The sequence below is a fragment of the Vanellus vanellus genome, assembly GCF_965231255.1.
Source record: "Vanellus vanellus genome assembly, chromosome: 27".
In the NCBI taxonomy this organism is placed as follows: Eukaryota; Metazoa; Chordata; class Aves; order Charadriiformes; family Charadriidae; genus Vanellus; species Vanellus vanellus.
In genome coordinates this window covers 1,868,101-1,895,114 of record NC_138932.1, presented here as the reverse complement: position 1 = coordinate 1,895,114, position 27,014 = coordinate 1,868,101, and the positions used below count along the sequence as shown (strand labels likewise).

General features: G+C 56.9%; 1 protein-coding gene across 3 annotated transcripts; it reads left to right on the top strand.

Annotated features, from left to right (window-relative positions):
* The first annotated feature begins 290 nt into the window (after positions 1 to 290).
* PI4KB (phosphatidylinositol 4-kinase beta) lies at positions 291 to 23,168 on the top strand. Of its 3 annotated transcripts, XM_082496249.1 has the most exons (12): positions 291 to 573; positions 3,323 to 4,292; positions 14,782 to 14,826; positions 19,141 to 19,368; positions 19,790 to 20,017; positions 20,218 to 20,327; positions 20,699 to 20,803; positions 21,494 to 21,617; positions 21,704 to 21,969; positions 22,126 to 22,258; positions 22,581 to 22,701; positions 22,985 to 23,168. In XM_082496249.1, the coding sequence occupies exons 1-12, from the start codon at positions 446 to 448 to the stop codon at positions 23,164 to 23,166; spliced, it is 2,640 nt and encodes an 879-aa protein (XP_082352375.1). In that variant the 5' UTR covers positions 291 to 445; the 3' UTR covers positions 23,167 to 23,168. The 3 variants fall into 3 exon arrangements, with proteins under 3 accessions (XP_082352375.1, XP_082352373.1, XP_082352374.1); XM_082496247.1 differs by lacking the exons at positions 291 to 573; positions 14,782 to 14,826 and adding an exon at positions 574 to 893; XM_082496248.1 differs by lacking the exons at positions 291 to 573; positions 14,782 to 14,826 and adding an exon at positions 574 to 1,146.
* Positions 23,169 to 27,014: the final 3,846 nt, after the last annotated feature.

Here is a 27,014-nt window from a genome sequence, read left to right as displayed (position 1 = left end):
TCCTCCTCCATCCCCCAGCGCTGCTGTGATGTTTTCTGCCCCCATCCCAACTCCTGTGGCCTTCCCGAAGGCACAGCGAGATGTTGAAGGCCGTCAGTGCTGAGCAAAACAAAAAGTAATGCAGTGTAATAGAGACCAGATGTCTTGGTGAGGCTTCATCCTGTCCTCCTGGTTGTTTGCCAGGGCTAATATTTCTTATTCAAGTCAGGCAGGAGCGAGACTTTTCTTTCTTTTCCTGTAAAGCCACAGCTCTGTTCCCGTAGATTTTCCTCTGCTTTTGTCCCTTCCTGAAGGAACTGTCCTCTCGAATCGCTGCACCGACACGCGGCTGCTTCATCGGTACTTTCTGTGCTAATAGGGACTTCCCTTTATTTCATATTTAATCACCGACTTCAGGGCCGTTCCGCCAGAGAGAAACTTGGCCCGTTATGGCTGTGGGTGGAGGATGAACCACATGAATTCAGCTCAGCCTGTTTTCCAGACTGGATTGCTTCATTGTGTGCAGCTGATGGGGTTTTTATCCCTGTTGAGACCAGCGATTTGGAATAGGGGAGTTATGCTGAGCCTCGAGAGGTAAATAGTGTGTTGTGATACGTTTAACGAATGGTGATGCGAATCATGGAAAAATGCGGAGAGGTGCAGGAGGCGGGGAGTGAATTCCCTCGCTGGGATTCTCGGGGAACGCTAGGAGCGGAGACGTGTCCTTGGCAGGCTCCGCGCGGCCCCATTGCCGGGATGTCACCAAAGAAGGCGGCTGTGTAAGTGTCTAGGGGGGCTGAAGAGCAAAATAATAATAATAATAATAAAAAAAAAGCAACGCGCTGATTTAAAAAAGAAAAAAAAAAAAAAAAGCAGCAATGCACGGATTTCAAAGCCGTGCCTGCGATGCAGAGGTAACCCTGCAGGCCCGTGGGTGGATTTATCTTGCGCAGTTCCTTAATCCAAGTTTAACCCACTCAGCAGTTGCGAGCTCTGGCCGGCCGGCTCCTCTCCGGCGCGGAGCGGGTTCGCCGGCCCCTCCGGGCATGGCCGGCCGGCTGACGGCGGCGAAAGGATCGGGAAGTTTGGGCTGGCGCTGGGAGCGGCTCTGCTCGCGGTGACTGTGCTGTGCGACGCGGGCACCTCGGAGTCGTCGGCATACCTGGTGTGAGTAGGTCAGGTCGGATCCAGCCTCTCCCGCGGACGTGGAGGAGGTTTAACGTTCAGAATTACGGCGGGTGCTGTCACGCTGCGCCAGGCTTCTCCCGTCTGTCCCACGTTTACGGGGAGGGAGGTTTAACGGGATCCTACGCGCTTTTTCTCCCTCTACAGCCCAGCGAGGGGGATGCCAAAAGTGTTTCCCTGCATCGGATAAACCGGTCGGGGCTGGGGATGCCCTCTGCGGGCAACCAAGCGACTTGGGATCGCAGGTACTTCTGCACCCGGCGCGCGGCCACAGAGTTGCGTCTGGGACTCCGGCAGATGCCACCGCTTATTTTTTTTTTTTTTTGTTATTTTTCATCAGTTTTTCGTGCCGGTTGTCTCGATGCAAATATTCGAAGGACCCCAGAAGTGCTGGCACGAGCAGAGCTCTGTGCGACTCTTCCTTGGACCCAGCTCCGCTCCGTGCCTCTTCAAATCCCGCCTGGCCGAGTTATGCCAAAGGATCTCCTTTTTGCCGGCATGGTGTTAATTTAAAAATTAGATCGTCTGGGCTTTCGTGGGGCAAGGCTGGGCTCACTAAGAAGGAAAAACAACTTCCTTCGCCTCGCAGGGTCTTTAGGATCTAATGACCACAAATATTTGAAGCACGCAGGATTTGCACCGAAGGGAATGGCAAGCACAGAGGAAAACGTTGTGTCTTGCTGCTGTGCGCGCGGGGTGAAAGATGCTATTCATATCGGTTCAGACTGCTGAACTTTGGTCGGACTTTTTTCACCTCGTAGTTTAGAACTTAAGTGCTTTGAAAACAAGAGGAGGAAACCGGTCTCTGGGAAGCGGTGCTGGCATCTGGACGCACCGGCCTCGTTTTTACTCCCCTGGAATATTTAGAAAGAAACGCCGTGGGTTTCCTCGCCCCTTTCTCCCACGTCGGGAGCCGTAATCGCTTGTAAAAATAAACAGATAAAACAAAGTCATTAACTTAACAGGGAAATGCCTCGTTGCAAGAAGCCGCCGGCGCAGCCTCTGCGGGCGAAACGGGGGCTGGGGGTCGTTGGGGGAACAGACAGGCAGAAAATGGTTCGGTGCACTTCTTTTCCAAAGACAGTAATTTTTTCCACCGTGCTGGATGTGAAAAGCAGGAGGGAATTGGCAATCTGCTTGCAGTGCTTAACGTTTGTAAAAGGCATTGTGCCCTTCTGCTGATCACGAGCTGTCTTGTTGTAGCGTGTGAGCAATAAAGGGAAGCAGTCAGAGCCGCAGTAATGATGTTAGATTGAATAGAGTGCCTTATTTTATTTTTAGAGGACGATTTCACTTGGCACTGGCCGCCTTTATTCTTGCTGCTTCTCCGTAGAGATGCACCGCTGCTCTTTTGATTGAGATGAGAAACCAGGAAGTGTGTTCGAACCCTCCTTTATCTTATTTTTAAAACATAATTAAGTGCTAATCATTGCCGAGGATACGTAATCAGGGCAGTAGTGTCTGGACTTTGAAAACCGGCACCTTGTTGCAACAAACTTGGTTCTTGCTCCGGCTCTCTGCTTGCCCGGCCCCGGCGGGGGATTTCGCCGTCAAAGCTGCGGGTGCCGCCGTCGCCCTCCGTCCCGCGGGAGGGTAAATGGGCAAAACCTGAGCACGGGGGTGAACTTCACCTGCTCTGGCGAAAAGCAGAGCCACTGGCCCCACTCGGCCTGTGGCCCTCTCATCCCCAGCCTCGCAGAGTGCCTTTGGGGTGGAGAGCATAAAGCAACCCGGTTGGTTGGTTTGGTTTTTGTTGTTTTTTTTTTTTTTTTTACCCCCCCTCTCTTCCTCTTTTTGGCTCGCTCGATTTTTTTTTTTTTATCGTCATGGTAACGGGGAAATTTTGTGTAATGGCTGATAGATGCTTACAGCTCTCTTTCAAGTCTGACTGGAAGGGGCACCAAGAAGAGCTTTGAAACCCAACGTGACCAGCTCGGGGTTGCGCTGGGCCGGCTTGCGTTGCGTGCGTTGCCTTGGGGCACCTTCCCTCTCGAGACAGAGGCTTTCCGGAAAGGTTTGCGCCAACCCTCATCTCGGCTCTTGGTGTCCCTTGAGCTGTATCCCAGCATGGATTCCTCTTCTCCCACCTTCAGGCTGGAAGCAGGTCTCCTCCGCAGACTGTGTCCCTGACGCTTTTTTTCTCGTGTTTTCCTTTCAGCTTTGAAGCGCGCAGACCCGCCACTGCTATGGGAGACTCTGTTGTAGACCCAGCCCGAGGGACAGGCTTGGACCAGGCGCCCGGCTCGGCGCCCCAGGGGAATGGCGGGACGTCCCTCAGCGTCATCACGGAAGGTGTCGGGGAGCTGGCGGTCATCGACCCCGAGGTGGCGAAGAAAGCCTGCGAAGAGGTCCTGGAGAAGGTCAAGTTGATGCACGGCGTCTCCTCCGACAGCTTAACAAAACCGGCCGATGGCAGCGAGGCAGAGCGCGCCCCACGGACCGCGGTGGATTTGGCCAACGGAGACATCGTGGAGGGCTGTGAAATCAAGTGCTTGGACGATCCGCCTGGCGTGGCCTCTAAGATCCAGGAGGAGGACGAGACCATGGCCAACACGGTGAAAACCGCCCGGAAGCGGCAGAAGAATAACTCTGCGAAGCAGTCCTGGCTCCTCCGGCTCTTTGAATCCAAACTCTTTGATATCTCCATGGCCATTTCATACTTGTACAATTCAAAGGAACCTGGTGTGCAGGCTTACATTGGGAATAGGTTGTTCTGCTTTAGGAACGAAGAAGTGGACTTCTACCTGCCACAGCTGCTGAACATGTACATTCACATGGACGAGGACGTGGGAGATGCGATCAAGCCCTACATTGTGCACCGCTGCCGGCAGAGCATCAACTTCTCCCTGCAGTGTGCCCTGCTGCTGGGTGCCTACTCCTCGGACATGCACATCTCCACTCAGCGACACTCCCGCGGGACCAAGCTGCGGAAACTCATCCTCTCGGACGAGTTGAAGCCAGCTTACAAGAAGAGGGAGCTGCCGTCGCTGAGCCCGGCGCCCGATATGGGGCTGTCTCCTTCCAAAAGGACTCACCAGAGGTCCAAGTCGGACGCCACCGTTACCATCAGCCTGAGCAGCAATCTGAAGCGCACAGCCAGCAATCCCAAAGTCGAGAGCGAGGAAGAGGTAATGTTGGGGCTCTCCGCGGCTCAGCCTACCTGGGAGGGGATGCCCCCCGGGCCGTGCTCGTGCCCTTGGTTCTCATCTCACAGCTCCTCCTTTACCGCAGGGTTTTTTTTGTCCTAGTAGCTGCAAATGATTGAAGTTTTGATTCCTGTGTCTCTAAGCAAACTGACGGGCACCAGTGGGTCGCGCTGGAGGGTGCTGGGGCTCCAGAGAGGGAGTTTTCTTGCTGTGAGGGGAAGGGAGGGCATTAGATGGCTTCAAGGTAAGGCAGAAAGCTGGGTCCGGAGGACTGCGTCGCTCCCTGCGCTGCTGAATTCCCACGCGATTTGGGCAACACAGCCGGTGCCTCTGTTTTGCAATCTGCAGCCATCTGATCTCTGTTGGAAATCTGATTTCCTCCTTGTCCCGACTTGTTCAGATTTAGCAACGATGAGGTTTATTCGCAGGCGGGACGGGCCCTGGGCAGCCGGGAGCAGGAGGAGAGCAGATAAACCCATCGGCTCTGCCGTCCCCATGCCCTGGCCAAAACGAGCCTCTGGGGCACACACCCCTCTGGCTGTAGGGCCGAGAGCTGCAGCCGTGGGGTTTGTCCGTGGCTGCTGCCCCCGGACGGATTTCTGGATTTCTGTCTCTTTTTCGCAGCTCCGAGGCGGTGGAAAGCCAGGCTTTCCCTGCTGAAGGAGCCGGGCTGCGCAGAAGAGACGCTTCCAGTTTCCAGGGTCGGGCGCTAATGCGGTTTAATGCCAAAGCAAACGGTGATTAAATAGGTGAACTCGGGCATACGCATGTTGCACGTCCTCCCAACCCCAATAGCCCCCGTGGGCTTTGTGGCGTTTAAGTGTGGGAAAGTTATCGGCACGAAGTTACTTTGGCTTTGGTGCTGAGCTGCTGTGTCGGCGCACGCGGCGAGGCTCTGCACACACCCGCTGGAGAGCGAGTGTTTCTCCCAGAGAAAATGCAGATTATTCGTTTCACACATCTGCCGACACGGAGGCTTTTGGAGCAAAAGGATGAGCAGCATCCTTGGTAACGGGCACTCTGGAGCTGGAAATGGGAATTTTTTATTTTACTGCTTTGTTTTGAAGGGCTGATGGCTTTTGGCATGAGCATCAGCCTGGGACCGTGAGAAACGCAGGGCTGCCGTGGGGAGGACAGGGGAGGTGAGCTGCTGCTAAGCGCAGATTTTATGAGCGGTTATAACCAAATCGGAGAAAAGCAAAGCCTCTTCCCCTGCCCTGGCTCGAGGAGTTGAAATACTCCCCCGGGGAGGTGGCCCGCCTCTCCGGCGGGGGTGGCTCGGCAGGCTGGGAAACGGCTCCTAAAACCGTGGTACCAAAGGTCCGGTCCCGGCGGGGCTTCGGCTGCCGTTCAGATCAGCCAGACTCCACGCGGCTCCTTCCCCGGGTCATCCCTGCGCCTCGTGCGGACGAGACCTTGAAGGTTGACTTCCCCGCGGCTCCGTCTAGACATTGGAGATCTCGTGACCGTTTTTGTAACGGTGGAGTATTTCTTGGCTTTCCTGCCCTGCCTGAGATTCCCCCTTTCCCTCGGCTCCGCGCCGGGTTATAAATCGTTGGAAGGAGCCACGTGGTCTCCTGTGTCTGCCGGACTCGGGGAAGGCTCCTTGGGATAAGGATTTGAAGGAGGTTTCGGAGGCGCGAAGCGGCAGTCGTCTGGGCTGGTTTCAAGTTGAAACCACCCTGTCCCGCTCCCTGCGGTTCTCCGGCAAAAACCCAGCTGCGAGCCGGGGTCGCGGCATTTGCCGATGGCTGAATGAATCTTTCATGTCTCTGCCCGTCGACTGCTCGGTGGAAAACAACCGGCTGATGGAGAGCGGGACGCGCCAAGGTCTCTCCTGCTCACGCCGGCTGCTTGAATAATGGAAACCCGAGCTTGGCATAAATGATGGATGAAGGCAGCGCTGCGAAGAGTTTCTCTTGGCAATGTTTGAAACGTATTTTGATCCGGAGGCCGGGCAAGCTGTTCAAACGGTGCACGGCAATAGGGATACTGGAGGCACCGTTAAGAACTTTCCTGGCCTCCGAGTATCCCCAGCCAGCTTCCCGGCCCTGTGTCATTTTAAGTGGTGAATGTTACTGCCTCCTGTGCGAAACCGGCAATCCCTGGGGCTGGCCAGGTGGTGGTGGGGCTGGGCAGATCCGGCGTAAAATCCGGTGTAAAATCTGGCAAATTCCGGAATGCGTTACTTTAAGATACTTTAATTTACAAGTTGCTTGGTCTGAGAAACCTGCAGATGTCTGAACTGTGTTGTGCTGGGACCGGCCCTTAGCTTGTTCCCCAAACTTTCTTAAACTAGAGATTTTACAGCCATAAAATCCCGTGTGTGCTCAGCTGGGAATTACTTTATTCTTGTGTCTCTGCTGGCCACATCCTCGCCGTCGAGCTGTGGGTCAGGAACCCGCTTCTGCTGCGCCTCCCGAGAAACTTCTGTTTCTCCCTTTGCGAAAAATTGCAAAATGTAAACCCAAGAAGTCTTTTGTTTTTTTTTTTTCTGTGTTAAAAAGGCCGCAAGGTCTGAATCTCCTTACCGGGCGCTGCCTGCAGTGTCTGGTCTCGTGTTGGCCTCCGCCTGCGAACTCGTCCAGCGGTCAGCTGTGCGGCTCTGGTTCCAATCTTAAAAAAAAAAAAAAAAAAAAAAAAAAAAGAAAAAGCCAGATACAACCCAGCCGAGGGTAAAACACGACGTTTCTTCAGCTGTCCTGGACGGCCAACGCAGTGTTTCGGTGCGCTGCAAACATAGAGCTGGCGTGTGGACAACGCGGAGAATTCGTTGTCTGCTGCGGATGGAGTCAAATCAGCCGGGCCCAGGGGTCGGTCCCGGAGGAGGAGAGGAGCTGAGGATGGGAAGAGGCTTTGGGGAGGAGTTGGCTGTTTCTGGGCTGTGACCAGAGGCTGTCGAAGAGCAGGAGAAACCGAATGAGCTCTGGAGGAGCTGTAGGGAGGAGGAACTGCAGCGTTGGGCAGTGCCTTTGCCGGAGGGCGTAGAGCTGAAGTACAAACCGGAGGGGACGGGGCTGGAGGCACGCGGTGCGGGGACAGAGGGGTACGGAGAAGGGCAGGGTTGTGCCGCGCGACCCTGCCCGGGTGCTGTGGAAGGGTCCCGCAGCCCCTGCCCGCCCGCGGCTTACAGCCGGGCTTTCTCCCGCGGAAGGTCTCCCACACCCAGGCTTCGCCTGCCCTTCGCCACCGCATCCCGAAGCCGCTCTTTAGCTCTAGCGAGGAGGTGGTGACACCACATTCCCTTCTCTGCAGCGTCCCTGTGTCTGGTTGGGTTATTTTCCCCTCAGTCCTCTCTCCACTGAATGGTTTTGGGGTTATTTTCCCATCTCCCATCAATCTTCTCTCCACTGAACGATTTTGGCCTCTTCTCCGTTTCCCGTAGGTCGCCTGTTCTAGACCTCGGGGGTTTTATTTCTCCTCTGGACCTCTGCCCGTTGCTCCACGTCTTCCTTGAAGCGCGGTGCCAGGTCCTCCCTGTTTCTAGGCTCTTAAAGGTGCCTCTGTCCTTTGCTGCTGGTCCTCCGCGAGGGCCGCCGGTACCTGCCCTTCCCGGATTAGCCGAGTCAGACCCAAAGCCGGGATTAACGCTGCTTAAGGGGGGGGAAAAAAAGTCTGCGTTGGTTTTAGAGGGTGGGGGGGGGACGGCTCTTAGCAAAGTCAGTGGTCGCCCCTGGGATGAATCTGTCCTTTCCCCCACGGTCGCGGCACTTTGTTTCTACAAAAGAATTCTTCCCCGTTGAGGTCTTTACGTTCTGGTTGTCGCTTTGTGCTGCACAACCGCCGGAATAAGGGGGTTTATTTCAAGTGCTGTTCGCACTGTGGAGTTTTATTCCTCACCGGGTTATGTGTCCGTAACACAATTCCATGATACGGTTCTAATGGTGTAAATTTATTTTGCATTTGTTACTCTTCGACGAATACAAAGGCACGCAAAGGAGAAGCCGCAGGCTCGAAACTCCTCTTGTCTCGTGTCCCTCCGGTTCGAGGCGGCTCGACTCAGCCGTTCTCCAGCCCCGGTTTCCAGGGCGGTGGTTGTGTTTTGCTGGAGTCCAGGTGTGTCCCATTCTCCCATCTCTTTACAGACAAAGGGTGGATTAAATGCACGGGAGCTGCTCGGCATTGAATTTTCCACCTGAGCGATGTGAGACCTGGAGGGGAGGAACCTGCTGTAACCTGATGCTGGAAACCGACGGAGCTGTCGGAGATGGTCCCAGAGGCGGTGGTGGTTGGGTGGCTTTGGCTGCGCGGTCGGCTGGGATGCCGGAACACCGTGGTCGGGATCCCTGTGCTGTGGATGTGGGGGCAGGTGGCCGTCCCAGCGCTGCACAGTGGGGATGTTCTTTTTTTGCCTGTTGACATTAAAGCCCCAAGACGGTCCCTCGCTGTCTGCGGCACCGATCCTGCCGGTGCCTTTGGTGGTGCAGTAGTGCTGTTGGGTCGGTGGCGCTGGGCCGGGTGGTGGCTGGTGGAGCCCCGGTGGGGTGGAAGCTGGCCCTGGCTGGGACGTGGTGTGCGGCTCCCCGGGGTTCTGGCAGGGCTGCAGAGAGCAGGAGGGAAGCAAAACCTCACCCAGGGCAGAGCAGCTGCTTAAACATCACCAAAACCATTCGTGGCTGAGCCGAGCTGCCAGAAACAGGTGGAGCTGAGCTGGGGATATCCGTTGGGGTGAGAACCTGGAGCAGAGAAAGTCATCTTGCTGTCTGACCACCGTCGTTTGGCTTTTTGGGGGTGTGGGGGGGTTGTTTTTAATGACGCCTCCTCCGTAAACCCAAGGGGATCTGCTGCAGAGGTGCAACGAGCCCTCGCCGGCGGCTGCGCCGGGGGATCTGGTGCACCAACAGGTTGTGCCGCCTTTGCAGCGTGCAAATGCCTTCGCCTCCCTTCCTGCTCTCGGCAGGCGCTGAGCAGCACCTTACCCGCTCCCCAGTTCCCCGCTCCCGTCTCCCCCACCTCTCTCAGCACGGATGAGGACCCTCCCGGGGTCTGTGCCCCCCGAGCTGAGCCAAGGTTTGGCTGAACTGGCATTTTTGGGGGGTGAAAGCGCCCCCCCCCCTTCGCGGTTCTCCTGGGGCTGTTGCTTTGGAAAACGCTTTTCAAAGATGAAACCCCACGACCGCGAGTTAAATCTGAGGTTGGTCGTGAGCCCTTCCGCTCCCCCGCGCTCCTGCCTGGCAGACTGGGGTTTGCACCAGTCGCCGGTACTCGGCCCTTTATCTCCCCGCGCGCCGTGCTCCGCGATGTGACCCCGGCGGCCCTGCCAGCGTGGCAGCGCTGATGGGGCTGAGAAATCCAGGCCGGTGATGGCAAGTACGGGAGTTCACGTAATTTTAATATTAGGGCAGATATAGCAAAGTTGATAGCTGAGAGCCTGAAGCGGGGGGGATGCTCCCCGCGCCCCCCTCTGCCTCCCACCGGCCTGTTAACTCCTGGGGGTGGGAAGGATAAATCGCGCTGACTGCCCGGAGAGGGGTGGTTCGTCTCTCGGATCCATTCATGAGCTACGATCAAGGTTCAAAATATGCAGAGCACGGAGGGAAAAACAAAACCAGCTTTTTTAATTATTTTTTTTTTTTTTTTTTTTTACCGACTGGATTAAACCCAGCTATTTTTAAATGGGAACGGTTTGCTTTAGCTGCGAGCCTGAACCCCGCGCCCGCTCAGAGCCGGGCGGGTGGTGGAGAGAGCCGGGCGGACTCGTGTCTCCGTGCGAACAGCAATGTTTGGCTGAACTGGTTCCACTAGTCAAGGAAGAAAAAAAAAAAAAAAAAAATTTTTTTTTTAATTAGAAAACTGCTAATTGAATAAGCAGTTAAGAATCTCGGCTGGCTGCCGGGAAGGGAGCGCTGGAAATGGCAGCTTCTTAAATGCCAGCGCCTCGCTGCCGGCTCGGGCCGTTGTGTGTGGGCGGGCGGTGGAGGAAGAGCAAAGCTTTCACGCGACGCGAGCGCTGCCCACGGTGTGGGGTTTATTTTTTTTTATTATTTTTTTTTTTTTTTTTTAACAGCAGCATCGGCGTTATCTTGAGAAACGGCAGGGAGGGTTTTACATGCAAATCTGTTTACGTCTGTGTTTCTGCACGGATTCGCTTATCGGAGCGTGTGCGCTCGCAGGCGACTTCTGGGTTTGAAAGCGGCTCTTTGTTCGAGGTTGCCCGGCGCATCTCACCCTGGTTTTTCGCTTTTTAGCCCACGTTCCTGCCCTGCCTTTGCCGGTCGGGGTGTGGAGGAGCGTTGTTGGCCTTTTACCTCTGGAACTGCACCTTCAGCAACGCTGGCAAAGGTGCTTTTTCTGGTAGAGCTTGTTTCCCCGCCGTGAGAACAGCAGCGCGGCTGCCGGAGAATTTGATGCCGTCGTGGCAAATGGCTGCGAGGGCGGCGCTGCCGCCTGCGCCGCGGTCCCGCGGATGGGTCCGAGTTGGGAGTTTTTGCATCTTTTCTGTGTCGTCCCTTTGGGTTCGGCAGGGCGCCCCTCTGCCTTCCGGGTTTCCGCTTGGCCGCGGCGAGAGCAGTCGCTCGAGCTGCAGTCCGGCTCCTCCGGTTTGATGTCTTTTAGCTAAAACTTCTACCTTTCCCCATAACACAAGCAGTGGCGGTGAGGCGTTTGCCTCTCAAGAGCTGTCTTGATTTTAAATTGGTTTTTAAGATATAAAACGCGGCTTAGTTAGATGTCCGTAATATGTCTTTCAGTTTTGTAACAGGTAGCCAAGTCCCGCGAGGGGTTCGTGGAAGTGACAGCGATGGTGGGGCCAAGGCGCGCTGTCGAGCGCTTTACAAAGAGAGGCAAAGTTATTTTTATCGGTATGACGGTATGTGTTTACCGGGGAGAAACTTGCGCTGAATGTTCCTGCATCTTAAGAAAGACCGAGAATTTCAGCCTTCAAACCCCGAAGCGAACCTGCAGAGGTGGTGGCTGCAGATGAGCCTCGTCCCGAGCGCGGGGCGGAGCGATGGGTAAAGGGGAGAGAGCCGGTGACGGCCACGGCTGACCGTAAACACCGCTTTGCACCGATATTTTGGCTGAGACCGGCGCATTAAAAGCTCAAGACTTCTTGTTTCCCGAGTGACGGATCTGGAAAGGCGCCCATGCTTGGCAAGTGGCTCGTCCGTATGCCGAGTGCGCACGGGAGAGGAGCCGTGCTGCTGGCACCCTTTGAGTGTGTTCGTTTTCCCGCTCCTTCCCGCCCGGTTTCCCGGGAAAATGAGTCTCGCCCGATCCTTGTCTCCTCCAGCAGGAACTTTTGGAAGCGTCAACCGAACGCTGCAGAGAGGAGAAGCCAGAAACGTGCCGAGCTTCTTTACGTTTTGCCGAATCAGCTGCTTTGCAGAGGTTGGTGCCCCTTGCTGACGCCGGCCAGCGTGCCCCGTGCCGAAGCAGCCCCCCGCTGCCCGGCAAGGGGACGTGCGAGGCATCGAGGTGTCACAGGAGCCTTTGGGGTGGCTGGAGCTGTGGCAGGGGAGGAAGGTTTTGCGGGGAGGGGACGGACGTAGGATTCGTCTTGGAGGAACCCAGACTGCGCTGGGTCTGTTGGCACAACGAGCTGTGTTCCCTGTTGCACTTTTTTTATTCCAGTTATTTGGCTGGCTGCCATCAGACTGCCTGACCCTCGCTGGGGAAATCGTCAGATTTCCAAAACCGCTCCCAAAATGTATTTCCTTGGGTGGTCAGCGGGTTCAGGCTGCCCCAACTGTGTACCCAGGCAGAGCCGCACTGCGCTGAACGTGGGGGAATAGGGAATGGCCGAGCCCTTGGGGTCCTCCTGCCGCCTCGTCCGTTGGGTGGAGCTGGTGGGTTTGGGCCACGATCTGCCCGGCTTTCCCTGCCCCGGCGGCTCCTCGACCTTCGGAGCCGGGAGGGCGAAGCCGCTCGTGAAGTGATGCTGCTGGAGGCTCAGGCAGGTGGGGAGGAACCAGCTCCAAACATGTCCAGAGCTGCTGAGATTACGCCAGAGGCTTAGACGCTACGCAAAAAAAAAAAAAAAAAAAAAAAAAAGCGCTTAATTCCCACTCGAAGTTCGTTATTCCTGTTCTCTGGGTCCAGACCTTGTGCTGCCAACCTTGGAGGAACTCACCGCACCCCCCCCGGCGCCGTCTCTGGCTCATTCTCTGTGCCGTGGCGCAAACCCGTGTTGCGTCAGCGTGCCGGCTTCCCGGTACCCTGCAACGCGCCTCTGGGTTTGGGGCCGGAAAAAATTGGCAAAATCCCGTCACGGGGTAACCTCTGGAGATCAGAGTCTGCGTTGGTATGGGCACCTTCGGTGGGTTTTTGGGCTCCTGCAAGCTGGAAGCTGCCTGGCCCGGCTTAGACAGTGCCAACGCTGGAGGTTGTCTTCAGGAAGGTCAGAGCTTGGCCGGGTCGAGCTGTGGCTTTGCCTGGAGAGTTGGGATACGGCAGCGGGACCCCGGCGCGCTCCCGGCTCCGCGGGGAGGCTCTTGCAGGTGCCCCTCTTTCCGCTCCAGCGTCGCAGGCATTTTTCGGTATGTTTTGCACGCTGGATAATTACCTCCTCGTTTGAAGGCAGACCCTTCGTTTAGACGTGTTAATGCACCGACGCCTCTTAAATTCACCGAAGGGCTTCGGGTTAACCTGAGCTGAGTTGGGTTGTCCTGAGCTGCACGACGCCTGCACCGAGGGTTGTCGGCAGCTCCTGTAGTCGACGGTTGCGATTTTCAGAGCCAACATTTTTTGATAAAGTTGGTAAATCAATTTTTTAGTTTCCAGCGGGATGGAAGACCTAATGGCGTCGCTTGGGAAGGTGTTGGGGAGCGGAGGCTGCGCACGGCGAAGGAGAGGGCCTGCTGCTGCGCCGGACGGGTTGTGTGTGACCTCGATTTGCGACTTCCCAATGAAAATGTCCTAAATCCGATAGGAATTGGAAAAATCTACAAAAAAGTCTCAGTCGTTGCAAACTGGCACAGCTTCAGTGGACCAGGCTCTGCTTGAAAATGCCCTGGGGTCGTGGCTGCCAGAGCTGGAGGAGGAGCAGCCCGAATCCCCCGCGAGGTTTGCTTTACAGCGATGTAAATGGATGGATGCTACGAGGAGATGAACTTCTAAAATCATCTTTATTTTAACGGGGGTTGACCCGGGCAAAGCGCATCTGGTAGATGTGTTCTAAAGGCAGCGACTGTTCTGCCTATGAGCAAATGGGGCGAGATGGTGGTTTTAAAAGCCGTTTTCAGCGTACCTCCCAGCAGCACCGTCCCACGACCTGTGGCCCTTGCTGATCTCCTGCTTAGAGATCTTTTTATTTGCGAAACAGGGGAAACTCACCCCGAAATACCTTGATTTAAGATCCAGGGATGAGTCTGATGCCCGGGAAGGAAGGCAGCAACGTGAGCCCGCGGCAGCCTCTGGGCTCCAGATGGGTTTTTTTTTTCTTGGTGAGCCTTGAGGGGTCTCGGCACTGTTTGGGTTTTTATGTGGTCACGCGGAAGAGATTAATTTAAAGGCTGTTATTTCTTACGGTGAGACTAAGCCTGGTGGAATTAGCGTATCCCTGTAATTAATGTACTAAACCCAGACCTGTTTGTTTCTTTTTGGGAAGAGAACTTTAAAACCAATTATAACACCGGTCTCAAGGGCGTGAAGCTCCCTTTTATCTCTTTTTGGCCTGAAAATAATGGGCTCGAAGCGCGGCGCTGCTGAAATCGCGGGACGGTTGGGACGGAGGTGGAGATCAGTGTTGGGGGGCGGACGCACAGGGTGACCTTCGGTGGCTGCAGGGAAACGTGGTCGACGGCTTGTGCTCGTGGTGTGAAGGGTTTGCTTGGCTGCACGGGGATGCCGCTTCATAAGGTAACCCTCCGCTGATGAAATCTGTCTCGTCAACTTGAAAATAGTTTTAATTGTCGTTTTTTTTTAATTTTGAGGACAGTTTCCGCAGGCTTAATTTTACCTGTTGAAATTAGAGGCTGAATTAGAGTCCGGGGGAGAGAAATAAAGCGGTTCTGTTGATGGGGAGAGGGTGGTCTCGGGGCAGATAGCGGCACGAGCATCCCTGCCTGCCCCAGCAGCTCCCGCCTCTGCAGCGGATTTGAGCCGAGAAAGTCAGAGCTGAAACCTTAGTTATGCTTCTGGGGCAGAAGATTTTAAAGGATGTAAATGGGGAAAAACCTATGGGGGTTTTACGAGCGTTTAGCGGTAGGATCTGCCGATGAGCCGTGAGCCCCGCTCCCTGTTTGGTGCCACCCCGAGTGGCCTCGGCCGGAGGAGGCTCCGGTGTAGGGCCGTGAGATTGTTGCCGCGTTACTCTGGAAGCACCACGTGCTGGTTTCGGTGCCACTTCCTATCCAAGAGTAAAATTGTGATGGGGTGGGGTGGGGGGAAAATAATTAAATGAAAAGTGATGGTTATGAACCTGGAGCTAAACTATTGCTTTTTCTCCCCCTCTCCCTCCTTCCTCTCTCTCCTTTTAAACAAACACCACCACCCAAAACCGCCAACAAACCCCTTTTCCTCCGTTTCCCAGGAGCTCTCCTCCAGTACGGAAAGTCTCGATAAGTCATTCTCTCCCGTAAGTGGCCCGTTTCGTTCCTGCGCCGGGGCTGCCTGCCTTCCCCGCGACAGCAGCATTTCCTCTCTGCCACCAAAACACTAAACCCGGCACCCGGCGATGCACCGCAAGCAGCTCTGGTCCCCAGCCGTCCCCCCCAACTTCTGCACCGCTTGAGCCCCCGGCGCGGGCAAAGCCGGCATCACCCCCCGCCGCTGCCGGCACCGCACACGCACCGGCCACCTCTCGTGCCGCAGCAGCCGGGCTTGCGGCCGTGCCGGCTTCGTCTGAACGTTTCCTGCTTGTTCAGCGAACCGCCGGCGGCAATAGAGTTTGGGGCAAATTCGCTTGCACCGGTTTGGCTAAAATAAAGCAGAAATCCCCAGGGGGCTTGGGGGTGCCCTAGGTGCTCATTTTACACCTCCCCCCCCCCCCCCCCAAAAAAAAAGAGGCAGCGAGGGAGAGAGACACCCTCGTACCGCCGCCGGATGGCGGAGGCAGGGGAGGGACTTGGCTGATGCTGCCGATTTCGGTCTGAGCAGTCGCTGACCTTTGCGTGGCGGCGTCCGCAGATGAAAGAGGAAATGCTGTTTCCTTGAATTTGACTTAAAAGTTCTCTGCCAGTTGGGATTTAATTTGCTTTTTTCCACGAATCATTATTTTTCCCCCTTCTGCCTGTTAAATTTTGGTCTTTCAATCAAAACCCAGCGTTTCCCTAATAGAGCGTTTTTCTTTCAAAATGAACCTTTTTCTTTTTTTTTTTCTTTTTTTTTTTTTTTTTTTTTAATCAATAGCATCTTCCTCATCTGTGTCATTTTACTGCCAATGGGTGTGTGTTCTCCGTCTGGGATTCCCCGTGGGCTTCCACACCTTGAATATGTAGTCCATGATCAAAACCACTTGCCCGGGCAGCGGTGCCTTGCGCAGCCCCCAGCCTCCGGGACGGGGTTTGTGCCGGTTTAGCCTTTATAAAGAGTTCTTTGACGCGTGCCCAGCTCTCGTCCTTCGCTGCCTTCAGCGGGAAAGTTCTCACGCCTTGTACGCGTGGCAGGGTGCGGGCAGGAGGCAGGCAGCACCATCCATGCTGCGGTCACTTGCAGACGCAGGGCAGGAGGCTTTTACCCCTGAGCCCACCCTGACGCCGGCTCCTCCTTCTATTTTGTATAAATCTCCCACTCCACAGTTTTTTTAAGAGGTGCGAGGGATGGCAGGGTGCTCGGGCAGCCGTGGGTGCTGGCGGTTGGGTGGGCGGTAGGAGGGCGGGTTCCAATTTGCCCCCCACGTTTAGGTAAGTTGCTTTATTTGCCCCCTCCTGCTCCTCCCGGCCGAGCGAAGGCAGTGATGTCTCCTCCTCCGGTGGCTTTTTGAGGCTCGGCGTCAGTAGAGCGCTTGCAGGCTCCTCGGTCCCAGGGCATCGCAGTCCTCCGGCTGCAGCGACGGTTGTTGCCGTCGTCTCGTCCACCGCAACCGTGCCACCCGCCGCGCCGTCACCCGGGGCTGGGCGGTAGCGAGCGCCCCTTCCTCTCCGCTGGGGCGGGAGACCTTTCCCTCCTGGCTGTCCAGAGACAGGTTTCTATCCAGCGCAGGCGGTTGCGGCAGCAGCTGGGGCTCTTTGCAAGCGTTTATGCCAAATTGATAAACCCTCTGCAGGCACCTGCACCGAGCTGAACGGTCACGGCATTTATAAACGGTGCCAGGGCTCGGTTACCGGCACCGATGCCGAAATCCTCGCGGCAGGCAGCTGAGCGAAAGGGACCCGGGGGGGGGGGGGGGGAGGGGGGTCTCGCTCCCGCGGAGTGAGTGACCCCGGGCAGCAGAAATGGGGGGCAGCCACGATTTTGCTCTGTAAAGCTCTGAAATGACAAACTGCGGTGGTTTGAGCGGAGGAGAGGTGGGACCTCGGGGCAAAGATAGGCAGAACGGCAGAAAACACTTTGGCAGCTGGAAAGCATCCTGCTTTGGGGCTGGGCGGTGCCCCAGAGTAACCCCCCCCTGGGCTTAGAGACGCTTAAACCTCACCCAGGCAAAACCGCCCCGGCGCGATGGCTGCGAGTGCTGGGCCAGCCTTGCCCCTGTGCCAGGTTGTGGCACCTCCGAAGCCGCGTCCCCCTCCGCTGCCGGTGTGGTAGCCGGGAACGGATCTGTGTCGCCGTCCCTGCCCGGTCCTGGGAAGCGCTTTGAGCCCGTGCGGGGAGAAGGAGACTCCTGGAGCGCGTCTTAGCAAAACACAAACACAAAGCCCTGCCTGATTTAAGAGCGGGGATATTTTTTTCTTCGAAGCGCTGCCAGTGAAATGTTTCGCTGTTGTAGAAAGTAAACGGTATAAAGTAAATATTTACGTTGGATCAGCGCAACAGAAGGATCCTTTGGGTGGTCGGATGAAGGAAGACCATCTCCCGTCCTCCCTTCACTTGGCTCCGGGACGGCGATACTAATGAGCCGGGGCAAAAGCAGCTCTCCGCAGCCCAGCTTCGGCGGGCCGGGCTCTCCGCAGCTCCGCGGGCGGGCTGGGGACAGCGTTTCCTGCCATGGCTCAGGCCAGGGACAGCCCTGGCTCAGCTGATGCTGTTTTCCGAAGCCGCTTCTCCATAACAGGATGCAAAACTTCCCGTGCTGAGTCCCCTGATAACGCCGAAGACCGGAGCAGCGCTCGGTGGGATGCCTTTGGAGCGGGATGGGATGGGGAGGATGTTTCCCAGCCATGTGTTTCTGGCTGGAGGAGCCGAGACCTGAAGGTTTTCAACCAGACCATGAACGTCAGAGGTGCAGACGGGTCACGGAGGCGGCGCGGCGCTCCCAGGGTTGGCACGACTTCGCTTGCTGCGAAACGGAGAAGATGCTTCAGGAGATGGTTTGGGATGCCTGGAGAAGAAGGGGGTTAAAAACTACCTGTGCTTGTGATACACAGATCGATACAGGTCTGAACCAGGAGGACTTTGCTCACGGTCTGCTCCTGCACGTGGGCACCTTCTCGCCCGGGCGCAATCCCAGATTCCCACCTGGGGACTCTTTCGTTACGTTATTCTGCCGAGACAAGTGACGCATAGAGACCTCGGTGGGGGTACGGATGTATTTCGGTGACAACATCAACTATGTGCCAAACCTGGAAACCTTCATCGCCCAGAGAGCAGAAGGTGCTTAGAGGAGCGGGGACATGGCAGCCATCGGGGCTCCATGGAAGAGGTGTCGGGAGGAGCAGAGCATCCTTTGGATATCGTCCCACTTTTTGGAGAAATTGGATGAAATGCAGTCGAGGGAAACAGTCCCGGAGGTCAGGGGAGCGGTGGGGCGCAGGGTGGGCTGGGTGGCAGGAGCCGAGGCAGAGCAGGGTCCGGCCGGGACCAGGGGCTTTCCAGTCCGTCGGGGACGGAGCATCAGCTGGTGCGGGGTTTTAAATATTTATCCCCTGCCTGGTAGGTGAAAGCGATGTTGCTGGCTTAGATGCCGTGGAAATGCTTCCTCCTGGCCCGAGGACGCCTCTGCTGCGCTCGCTAGCGAGGTGGGCAGGAGAGCAGAGCGGAGGAAAGGTCTAGAAGGAATTTTGGAAGGATTTTTGACGTGGACTACAGATACAAATGATTTCCCACCTGCCCTTTCCCAAAAGGGAACCACCAGACTGATCCTTCTCCTCTTTTTGCCATCCCTTTATTTTGCTGTGCAGCCATTCCCGGCTCTCCGACGTTTTTCTTTGCTTCCTTTTCTCACGCTCCGTAGCTTTTTGCATGTGCATTTCCAGCATGACTGTACAGTGAACACACTTTGCAAGTTTAATTCTGCATCTTAAATGACAAAATCAGCCACAATCGTTTGTTGTTCTGATTTAAAAGCTCAAAAAAGTCGAGCAGAGAGCTCGGCTTGGGGCGCGGGGGGGCTCCTGGGTCCAAGGGGCTTCCGGAATCGCAGTTTGATCTTTGCAAAATGGTCGGATTGAGCCACGATCGAGTCTTCGGGGTGAGGATACAATAAAAAAACCCCGTCGCCGAGCTGGGGACGAGGCTGATTCGCGCTCCCTCTGCTGGCTGCGGGCTCCTGGCCGCCGCGGCCGTGGGATCCGGGAGTTCTGGTGGGGATGGCGGCTCTGGAGATTTGGGGAGGAGGATTTCTGGACAGCACAGCGGGAGGGGGAAAAGGGCTTTGATCCTGCCCTGCTCTGCTCCCGGATGAGGAGCCCGGCTCTCCGGTCACAGGAGCATCATCCGAGAGCGGGGAAGAGGGTGGGACGGGAAGAGCCTCTTTATCGGGAGTTTATCCTGATGCCCGACTGCAAAACTGCCGGTGTCTTATCAACCCGCTGCCTTCATAACGCTCTCCCCCCGTTTCCCCAAACCTCTTTAGCCTGTCAGACTTGCCCCCGAGAGAGAATTCATCAAATCCCTGATTGCCATCGGGAAGCGCCTGGCCACCTTGCCCACCAAAGAGCAGAAGACCCAGCGGCTCATTTCGGAGCTGTCGCTGCTGAACCACAAGCTGCCGGCGCGCGCCTGGCTGCCGACGGCTGGCTTCGACCATCACGTGGTGCGGGTGCCCCACACCCAGGCAGTCGTCCTCAACTCCAAGGACAAGGTACGAGCAGCCGGAGAATAGTTTTGCCTCGAAAGGCAGATTTTTGTCCTCGGCGTGGCCCCTCTTTGGGCATCGAGTGAAAGAAAAGCTTCACGCGTGTGCTCGGCGCGTCTCCCCAGGGTTGCTCCAGGGCTGGGAGCGATGGGGAGGGAGCCCTGTGCAGGCAGCTGGGAGGGGGAGAAATACCGCTGAGGGTAACCGTCCCCTGAAACGTGTGCTGTAGGGGACTCTGGGAGGTCCAGCCCTGCCCTGGGGGCTGTTCCACATCTATACTGAAAAGCACCGCTTTGCCCCCAAAACCATATGCCAAAAAGAAAAAGCCTCCGCCCTGCCAGAGCAGAGCGCGCCGTGCTGCCTCCTGTAGCTGCCCGGCACTGGCAGTGACTGTGCCCTGCTAACGCTCGGTTTTGCTTCCCCCCAGGCTCCCTATTTAATCTACGTTGAAGTACTTGAATGTGACAATTTCGACACAGCGAATGTGCCCGCTCGGATCCCCGAGAACCGCATCCGGAGCACGCGCTCGGCCGAGAACCTCCCCGAGTGCGGGATCACGCACGAGCAGAGGACCAGCAGCTTCACCACCGTCCCCAACTACGACAACGATGACGAGGCTTGGTCCGTGGACGACATCGTGGAGCTGCAGGTGGAGGTGAGGCCGGGGCTGCCAGGCAGGGTTTGTCCCGTGCTGGCGCTGTGGGATGCTGCCAGGATCCGGCGCAGCAGCGTCGCAGGACAGAAAGGCCCTTCCCGGCAGCGGTGCCATCCCAGCTCCTGCCTGGGGTAAAAAACGAGTGGGAATTGTGTTTCAGTAACCGCTACATCCCACCTCTCGCACCTTTCTCCTCCCAGCTGCCGGAGATTCACACCAACAGCTGTGACAACATCTCCCAGTTCTCTGTGGACAGCATCACCAGCCAGGAGAGCCGGGAGCCCGTGTTCATCGCTGCTGGAGACATCAGGTGAGGCTGGCGTGGCGAGAGCAGCCCAGGCAGTGGCTTTATTGGGGTGGGTTAGGAGTTCAGATGGAAAAAGGGTGAGGTGCGAAATTTCTCGGTTAGATTCCTAGAGAAAAAAACATCTGCCCAGGTTAAGGAGGGGCTGGGCAAACTCCGGGCAGTGTAAGAGACGCTCTGGGCTGGTGCAGCCCCCCCTGCTCAGCCGCTGGCATCTCTCCTGCCGGCGAAGTGGTGGATGTGGCCCTGGGTTGGCGTTTGGGGTGAACCCGTGAGCTTTGTAAAGTGCTTTGGCTCGAAGAGGCTTTGGGTGCATGTGGTGGTGCAGCTTTCTCCCTCAACAACGGGTTTCGCTGCTTAACAGCTCTGTCTTGCAGGCGGCGGCTCTCGGAGCAGCTGGCGCACACCCCCACGTCCTTCAAGAGGGACCCCGAGGACCCGTCCGCTGTGGCCCTGAAGGAGCCCTGGCAGGAGAAAGTCAGGTAAGGCTGGAAGGGACACGGGTGCTGGGTTGGTCTCGGCGCTGCAGGGACTTTGTACGCCCCGGAGATCCAAGGAAGTCGCTCCACGATTTGCCCAATAAATAACCGTGGCCTCAACTTTGGGCCCTGCTCGTCCCCAGGGTGGGTGTGTTGACTCGGGACACGGGGAGGCAGAGGGCAGCGAGCAGTGGGTGTGCCGGAGGAAGGGAAAAATCCAAGGCAGATTCGCTACTCTTGGATTGGGCTTGAGGGGCTTTACCAGGTACTTATAGGCATCTTTTATGTTAAAAAGAGTTTGGCCTGTCCCAAACCAAACTCATTTATGTTCCTGCTCTCAGAGTTGTATGTCCAACCCCCAGATTTCAACTTGAGCAAGAGGGAGAGCCCCACTGGGCTCTAGAAATCTGGGGGGAATCTTGTCCACGTTGCACTGATGGAAGGGCTGGGGGATTTCAGGGGAGGGTTAATTCCCTTCTGCTGCTCTCGGAGACGGCTTGTGGCTCAGGTAAGATTTGCCCCGTAGTTTGGTGAGGGCGCGGTGAGCAGTTCTTGCAGTCCTGGCCCCTGGAGCTCATTGTGCCGCAGTCCCAACTGAGCATTTCCCGAGGCTTTCCGTGCCCCCAAGCCCCTGATGTCAAACCTCTGGGCTGACTCACTGCCCGTGCTCCCATCCCTGCCCGTTCCCTGCAGGAGGATCCGGGAAGGGTCCCCCTACGGCCACCTGCCCTCCTGGCGCCTCCTCTCCGTCATCGTCAAGTGCGGGGACGACCTCCGGCAGGAGCTGCTCGCCTTCCAGGTCCTCAAGCAGCTGCAGGTGAGACGGGAGAGGGGCTGCGCACGGGGCTGCGGCTGCGCGGGGCCGCGCTGGATCCTGAGGGGTTTTCTGGCTCTCTCCCCCAGTCCATCTGGGAACAGGAGCGTGTCCCACTCTGGATCAAGCCATACAAAATCCTCGTCATCTCCGCCGACAGCGGCATGATTGAGCCAGTCGTGAATGCTGTGTCCATCCACCAAATCAAGAAGCAATCCCTGCTTTCGCTGCTGGATTATTTCCTGCAAGAACATGGCAATTACAATACTGAATCCTTCCTGACGGCCCAGAGGAATTTTGTGCAGAGCTGTGCCGGTTACTGCCTGGTGTGCTACCTACTGCAGGTCAAGGACAGGCGAGTCTCCATGCTGCATTGCTGTGTTTTCTACCAGGATTCGTCATTTTGTCCCTGGATAAAGCAGGAAAATCCTCGGAGCAGCGAGTGCTGCTGCTCCTGGGGCCATGCACGCGCTTGCAAAGTTTAATGGAAAGTTTTCCCTCTCCCGCACAGGCACAACGGGAACATTTTGCTGGATGCGGATGGACACATAATCCACATCGATTTCGGGTTCATCCTCTCCAGTTCCCCCAGGAATCTTGGCTTTGAGACATCTGCCTTCAAACTCACCACGGAATTTGTGGATGTAAGTGAGCGGGGGATGTGACGGCGAGGGGTGAGGGGTGGTCTCACGGCGTCGGGTGGCACAGTCGAACTCTGGCAGCTGGGTTGACACCGGTGGCGGTTCTTGGCCACCTCTGCAGCCTCAGCCGAGCTGCTCTTGAGACAGAGCTGACGAGCTGAAGCCAACGGTGCTTTGTTTGCTGTGCGAGTTTGCTCAGAGAAGTTAAATTCCCTAAAAAATCCTATCATCCCCCTCCTGTTGACAATCCGTCTGCTCAGGGCACACCGGTGTCCTAAAGTTTCTCTGTCCGCTGCCCTCCACCCACACAGCCTCTCTCTTCCAGGTGATGGGCGGACTGGACGGGGACATGTTCAACTACTACAAGATGCTGATGCTGCAGGGTCTCATCGCTGCCCGGAAGCACATGGATAAAGTTGTGCAGATCGTGGAGATCATGCAGCAAGGTAAGGAGGCGATTCACACTGCACGTGGGTCTGGGCTGCACAAAGCATCGCCCAGAAATGCCTTGCTGACCCTCGGCACGGGAAGTAAGAGGTTTGGAGAGCGCCTGGAAAAGGCTCGTATGCAGAGAGGCTCCGTGGCAGCGGGTTGTGACTCCCCATGCCACAAACCAACCTCAGAGCCAGTGACAAGGAAAGGGCCCCACTGGACCGGGACCACTGCACCCTTAGGGGCTGCGCTGGCCCCGGTGCCCCTGTGCCAAACCCTCTTCCTCCCTCCCTGCAGGGTCGCAGCTCCCCTGTTTCCACGGCTCGTCCACCATCCGCAACCTGAAGGAGCGTTTCCACATGAACATGACGGAGGAGCAGCTGCAGCTGCTCATCGAGCAGATGGTGGACGGCAGCATGCGCTCCATCACCACCAAGCTCTACGATGGCTTCCAGTACCTCACCAACGGCATCATGTGATGGCCACTGGCCGCCCGCTCCCAGAACGGCTCCATGCCCGGCCCAGGCCTGAGCTTTGTCCCCGGGTAAGAGGTCTCGGTCCTCGATGGTAAAAAGGAGGCTGAGCCTCAGCATCTTCCCGGGGCTGCTTTTTCACCAAGACTCCTCAACAAAATGAAACAAGGACAAACCAAGCAGTTGAAGCAGGAAAAAAAAAACAACAAACCCCACTTGTGAAAAATCAAAGCGAAACGGATCATGCGGTAACCGCTGCTGTTGTGCGAGCGCGGGGCCCGGCGGCAGCCGGGTGAAAGCCAGCAAAGGGCCTCGGGACGGGGGTAGCACTGGCCCCCGCTGCCGCCTCTTCCTCCCGTCAGTATTACGCCCGTTGGTGTCCTGTGAACTCTCCTACAATCTCATGAAATGTTTAGGACCTCGGAGGGGGGGACGGGGACAGGTCTGGCCCCCACCCGTCGGGGGTCTGCCTGGAGCCTTCTGCTGGTGCCACGTGAAGGCAGCAGCAGTGAACCCCGACGGCCCCATCCCCGCATGTTCCCCACCACGGCCACAGCTTTGCTCCGCTCTCCCTCCCTCCCTCAGCCCCTTTCTTTGTTTCTCACACCCCTTTACCACCCCACACCCCCGCTGCCCCCCGGCAATGAAAGCTGAACGTCCCCTCTCCCACCCAGCGTCGTCACCGCTCCCACACCGTCCCGGTACGTCAAGGTTGGGGTTCCTGGAGGCCGGTGCCTGCCCGGGGAGGAGTCGGCACTGCCTCATGCTCCTTTCAAGAGTTTGGGTTCGGGTCTGGGGTTTTTTTTGAGACTGTTCCAGGAATTTGGGACTGTGAATCCCCCACCCCATCCACCCTCTGCAATAATTTCTGGCTGCTTTTCCTTGCCTTGAATGTCAGACCCGGCCGGCGGCTGGTTCCCCTCCTGGGGAGCCATGGGGAGAGGAGAGGGGGTTTGGCCAGGAAAAGCACTGGGGCTGGGACCGGGGAGGGGCAGGAAGGAGCCTGGTCCCATTCCGGGGGGGCCCAAGCCAGCCCTTCCCGGGGGCAGATGTGGCTTGGGGGGGAGGTGGGCACAGAGCCAGTGCTGCCGGCCCAGGGGAAGGCGAACATGGCAGCCCCCCACCCCCTCCCCCCCACCCCCGGCACCTGGGCTCCATGGGGACCCTGCATCCCCCCTTCTCACGCCCTTTTCTTTGCTATAAGAGCAGTGACACCCCCACCCCTCCACCCCGCACCCCCCCATGTCCCGTCCCCCCCCCCAGGCTCAGCCCGTCCTGCAGGTCAGATGGTGACACCCCGCCAGCCAGCAGCGTTGCCCCCCACATCCCGTCCCCTCCATGTCTGTAGCTGCCCTCGCCCAGCGCTGGCCTGTACCCCCGGACGTCCTCCGTCTCTTTGTTTAGCACTAATTATTTGTCATGTTGATTATTTAGCATTAAAAAACAAAAATTCTATTTTAACTACACTGGCTGCCAGTGGCCAGGAACCACCTGAGGGGGGGATTAATCAGGGCCTGAGGGGGAAGGGGGGGTCCTCATGCCAAGGGTGCCCCAAAACCGTGGTCACGGGCAATCACAAACCTCATTTGGGGGTGCCTCTCCCCCCCCCCCAAAGCTTTGCTGGGGGGGGGGGGGCTCAGAGCAGCCCTAAGGCAGTTCTGGGGACACAGGGATTTGGGGGAGGGGGGCACTCTGCCCCTTCCACCCCTATTTTGGGGCAGGACCAACACCCTTGTGACGGGGTGGGGGACACCACCCCCCACCCCCTGGGCCACACACGGGGCCACGTAAGCAAGACAGGGCACAGCAGGGGTTAAACCACTAAAAGTTTAATTGCATTATTACTACAAGAATAAAGGATACCTGAGAGCCTCTTGCAGTGCCCGTAGTTTTAATGTAGCGTAATCACAACCCCTAAAAACAAGTGTCCATCTGCCCCCGCCCCCCCCCGCGTTAACAGAAGTCAATCTAAAGGCACTGAAGTGCTTGAAACCCAAGAGATTACAAAGCAATTTGTTTTGTTTCCTTCCTCTAAAACTCGTAGAAACTTTAGGTTCTTCTCTATTATTAAACATCATTTACACGTTCACAGCCCCACGCGACACAGCTGAGGGGGGGTTGGGAGGCAAAGGGGGGGGGAACCTGGCCCAGGGGCTGTGGGAACCACTGGTTGCTTTCATTTTTTCTTCTTTAATTTTACAAGCCCCCCCCCCCCGCCTCCGAGTGCCGTTCAGCTGAATCCACCTGCAGCGAGGGGGGGAGATCACCCCCATGCACTTTTAAAACAAGGAGAAAAAGAAATGGGGGGGAAAGAAGAAACCAAACCCCAACCCCAGCAAACCAGCTGTCCCCACCCCGGAAAATAAGAAGGAAAAAAACAAAACAAAACCCAAAATCACAACAGTAGTTTGGTTGTTTTTTTTTGTCATTTTTAGTGTATGATACAACTTTACACAGCGTGTTAGAGGTTATTCACAAGGAAATAAGAAGGAGCCCAAAGTTAAGTTACTGAAATAATTACTCACACAAACACCCTACCCCAAGCACAGGTGCTAAACAAACAGAACAAGAAGAAAGTTCCTTTTCCGGCTCTTTTTTTCCTCCTTCCCCAAAAGTAACGGGGGTGCGGTGACAGCCCTGTGCCAGCGAGACCCCGCTGTGCTGGGGCTGAGCTCTCGCACACGTGTGTGCGCAGGGACGCGGTTCACAGTGGCCGAGGAGGAGCTGGATCTGGCCCCCTGGTCCTGAGCCGTGCCGGGAGCAGCTCTGCGCCGCGCAGGGGGTGGCCAAGGAAGAGGAGCAGCCGGGGAAGCCGAGCCCGTCTGCGGGCCGGGTGGGAGCAGAGCCCTCCAGAAGGAGGGGAGGGGCAGTGGGTGACGCCAACGCCCCGGGAAAAGCCCCCCAAGACTCACCGTCAGCGTTGCAGTCTGTGACAGGATTCAGCAGCGGCTTTCCCTCCTCCCCAGCGAGCGGCTGGCACGGATCCTGGTGGGGCGCGGGGAGGTCACCCCTTGCTGCAGCTTCGTGGTGCCAGGGGGGTGACGGCACCGCTGGGCTCGTGCTGATTTCGTCCAAAGGCCTTTTTTTTTGGCTTCTGTTTTTCTGCTACCAAACAAAAATCTCCTCCTCCCCGGGGAAGGCCACCAGCCGGGCCCCGAGCGTGGCCATCCTGGGCACGAAGTGAGGAGCAGCAGAAGGTCAGCGCCGCCTCAAGTTAGTGCAAGTGATGGCGAAGAGGGACCATGCACACCGGGCAGGCGAGCGGAGACCAAGAGGGGCCGGGGCGTCCCTCTGCGACGACGGAGCCCGGCCACGAGTCTGGACTCAGCTTCTCCCCACGGCTCCCAGTGAAATACAAAATAAGCAACATTCAAAAGGGAAAGAAAGGAAAAAAAAATAAAAAACCGGTGGATTTTGCTGCGACATTATTGTCAGCACAGACGTCTCTGTCCTGCGATGGCGACGTCTCCCCTGGTCCTCAGCTCTGGCGCTCCCCGAGAGCTGCCACTGCCTCGGCCGGGCTTCCCTTGCGGCACGGCGCGTCCCGGGCAGAGCGGCCAGCAGGAGACCCGCAGTGTAAAGGATGAGCCCACGACTCAGGATTGCCAACACTGGCTGCGGGGTGGGAGGCATCATTCTCCCGTCCTCGTCCCCGCGGGAGCAAGGCCACTGTCCCTCCCCGCAGAGTGGCTGTGGGGTGGGTCATGTCCCTGTGTGAGGACAAAGCAGCGAACAGGGAACAAACCGTTTGGTCTCCCCGAGAGCAGAGCAGCAAGTCCGGATTCTGCCCTTCATCTCCTGTACAATGAGGAGCCGAAATCCTGCCTCGCCCTGGCCCTTGCCCACGCGGCCGT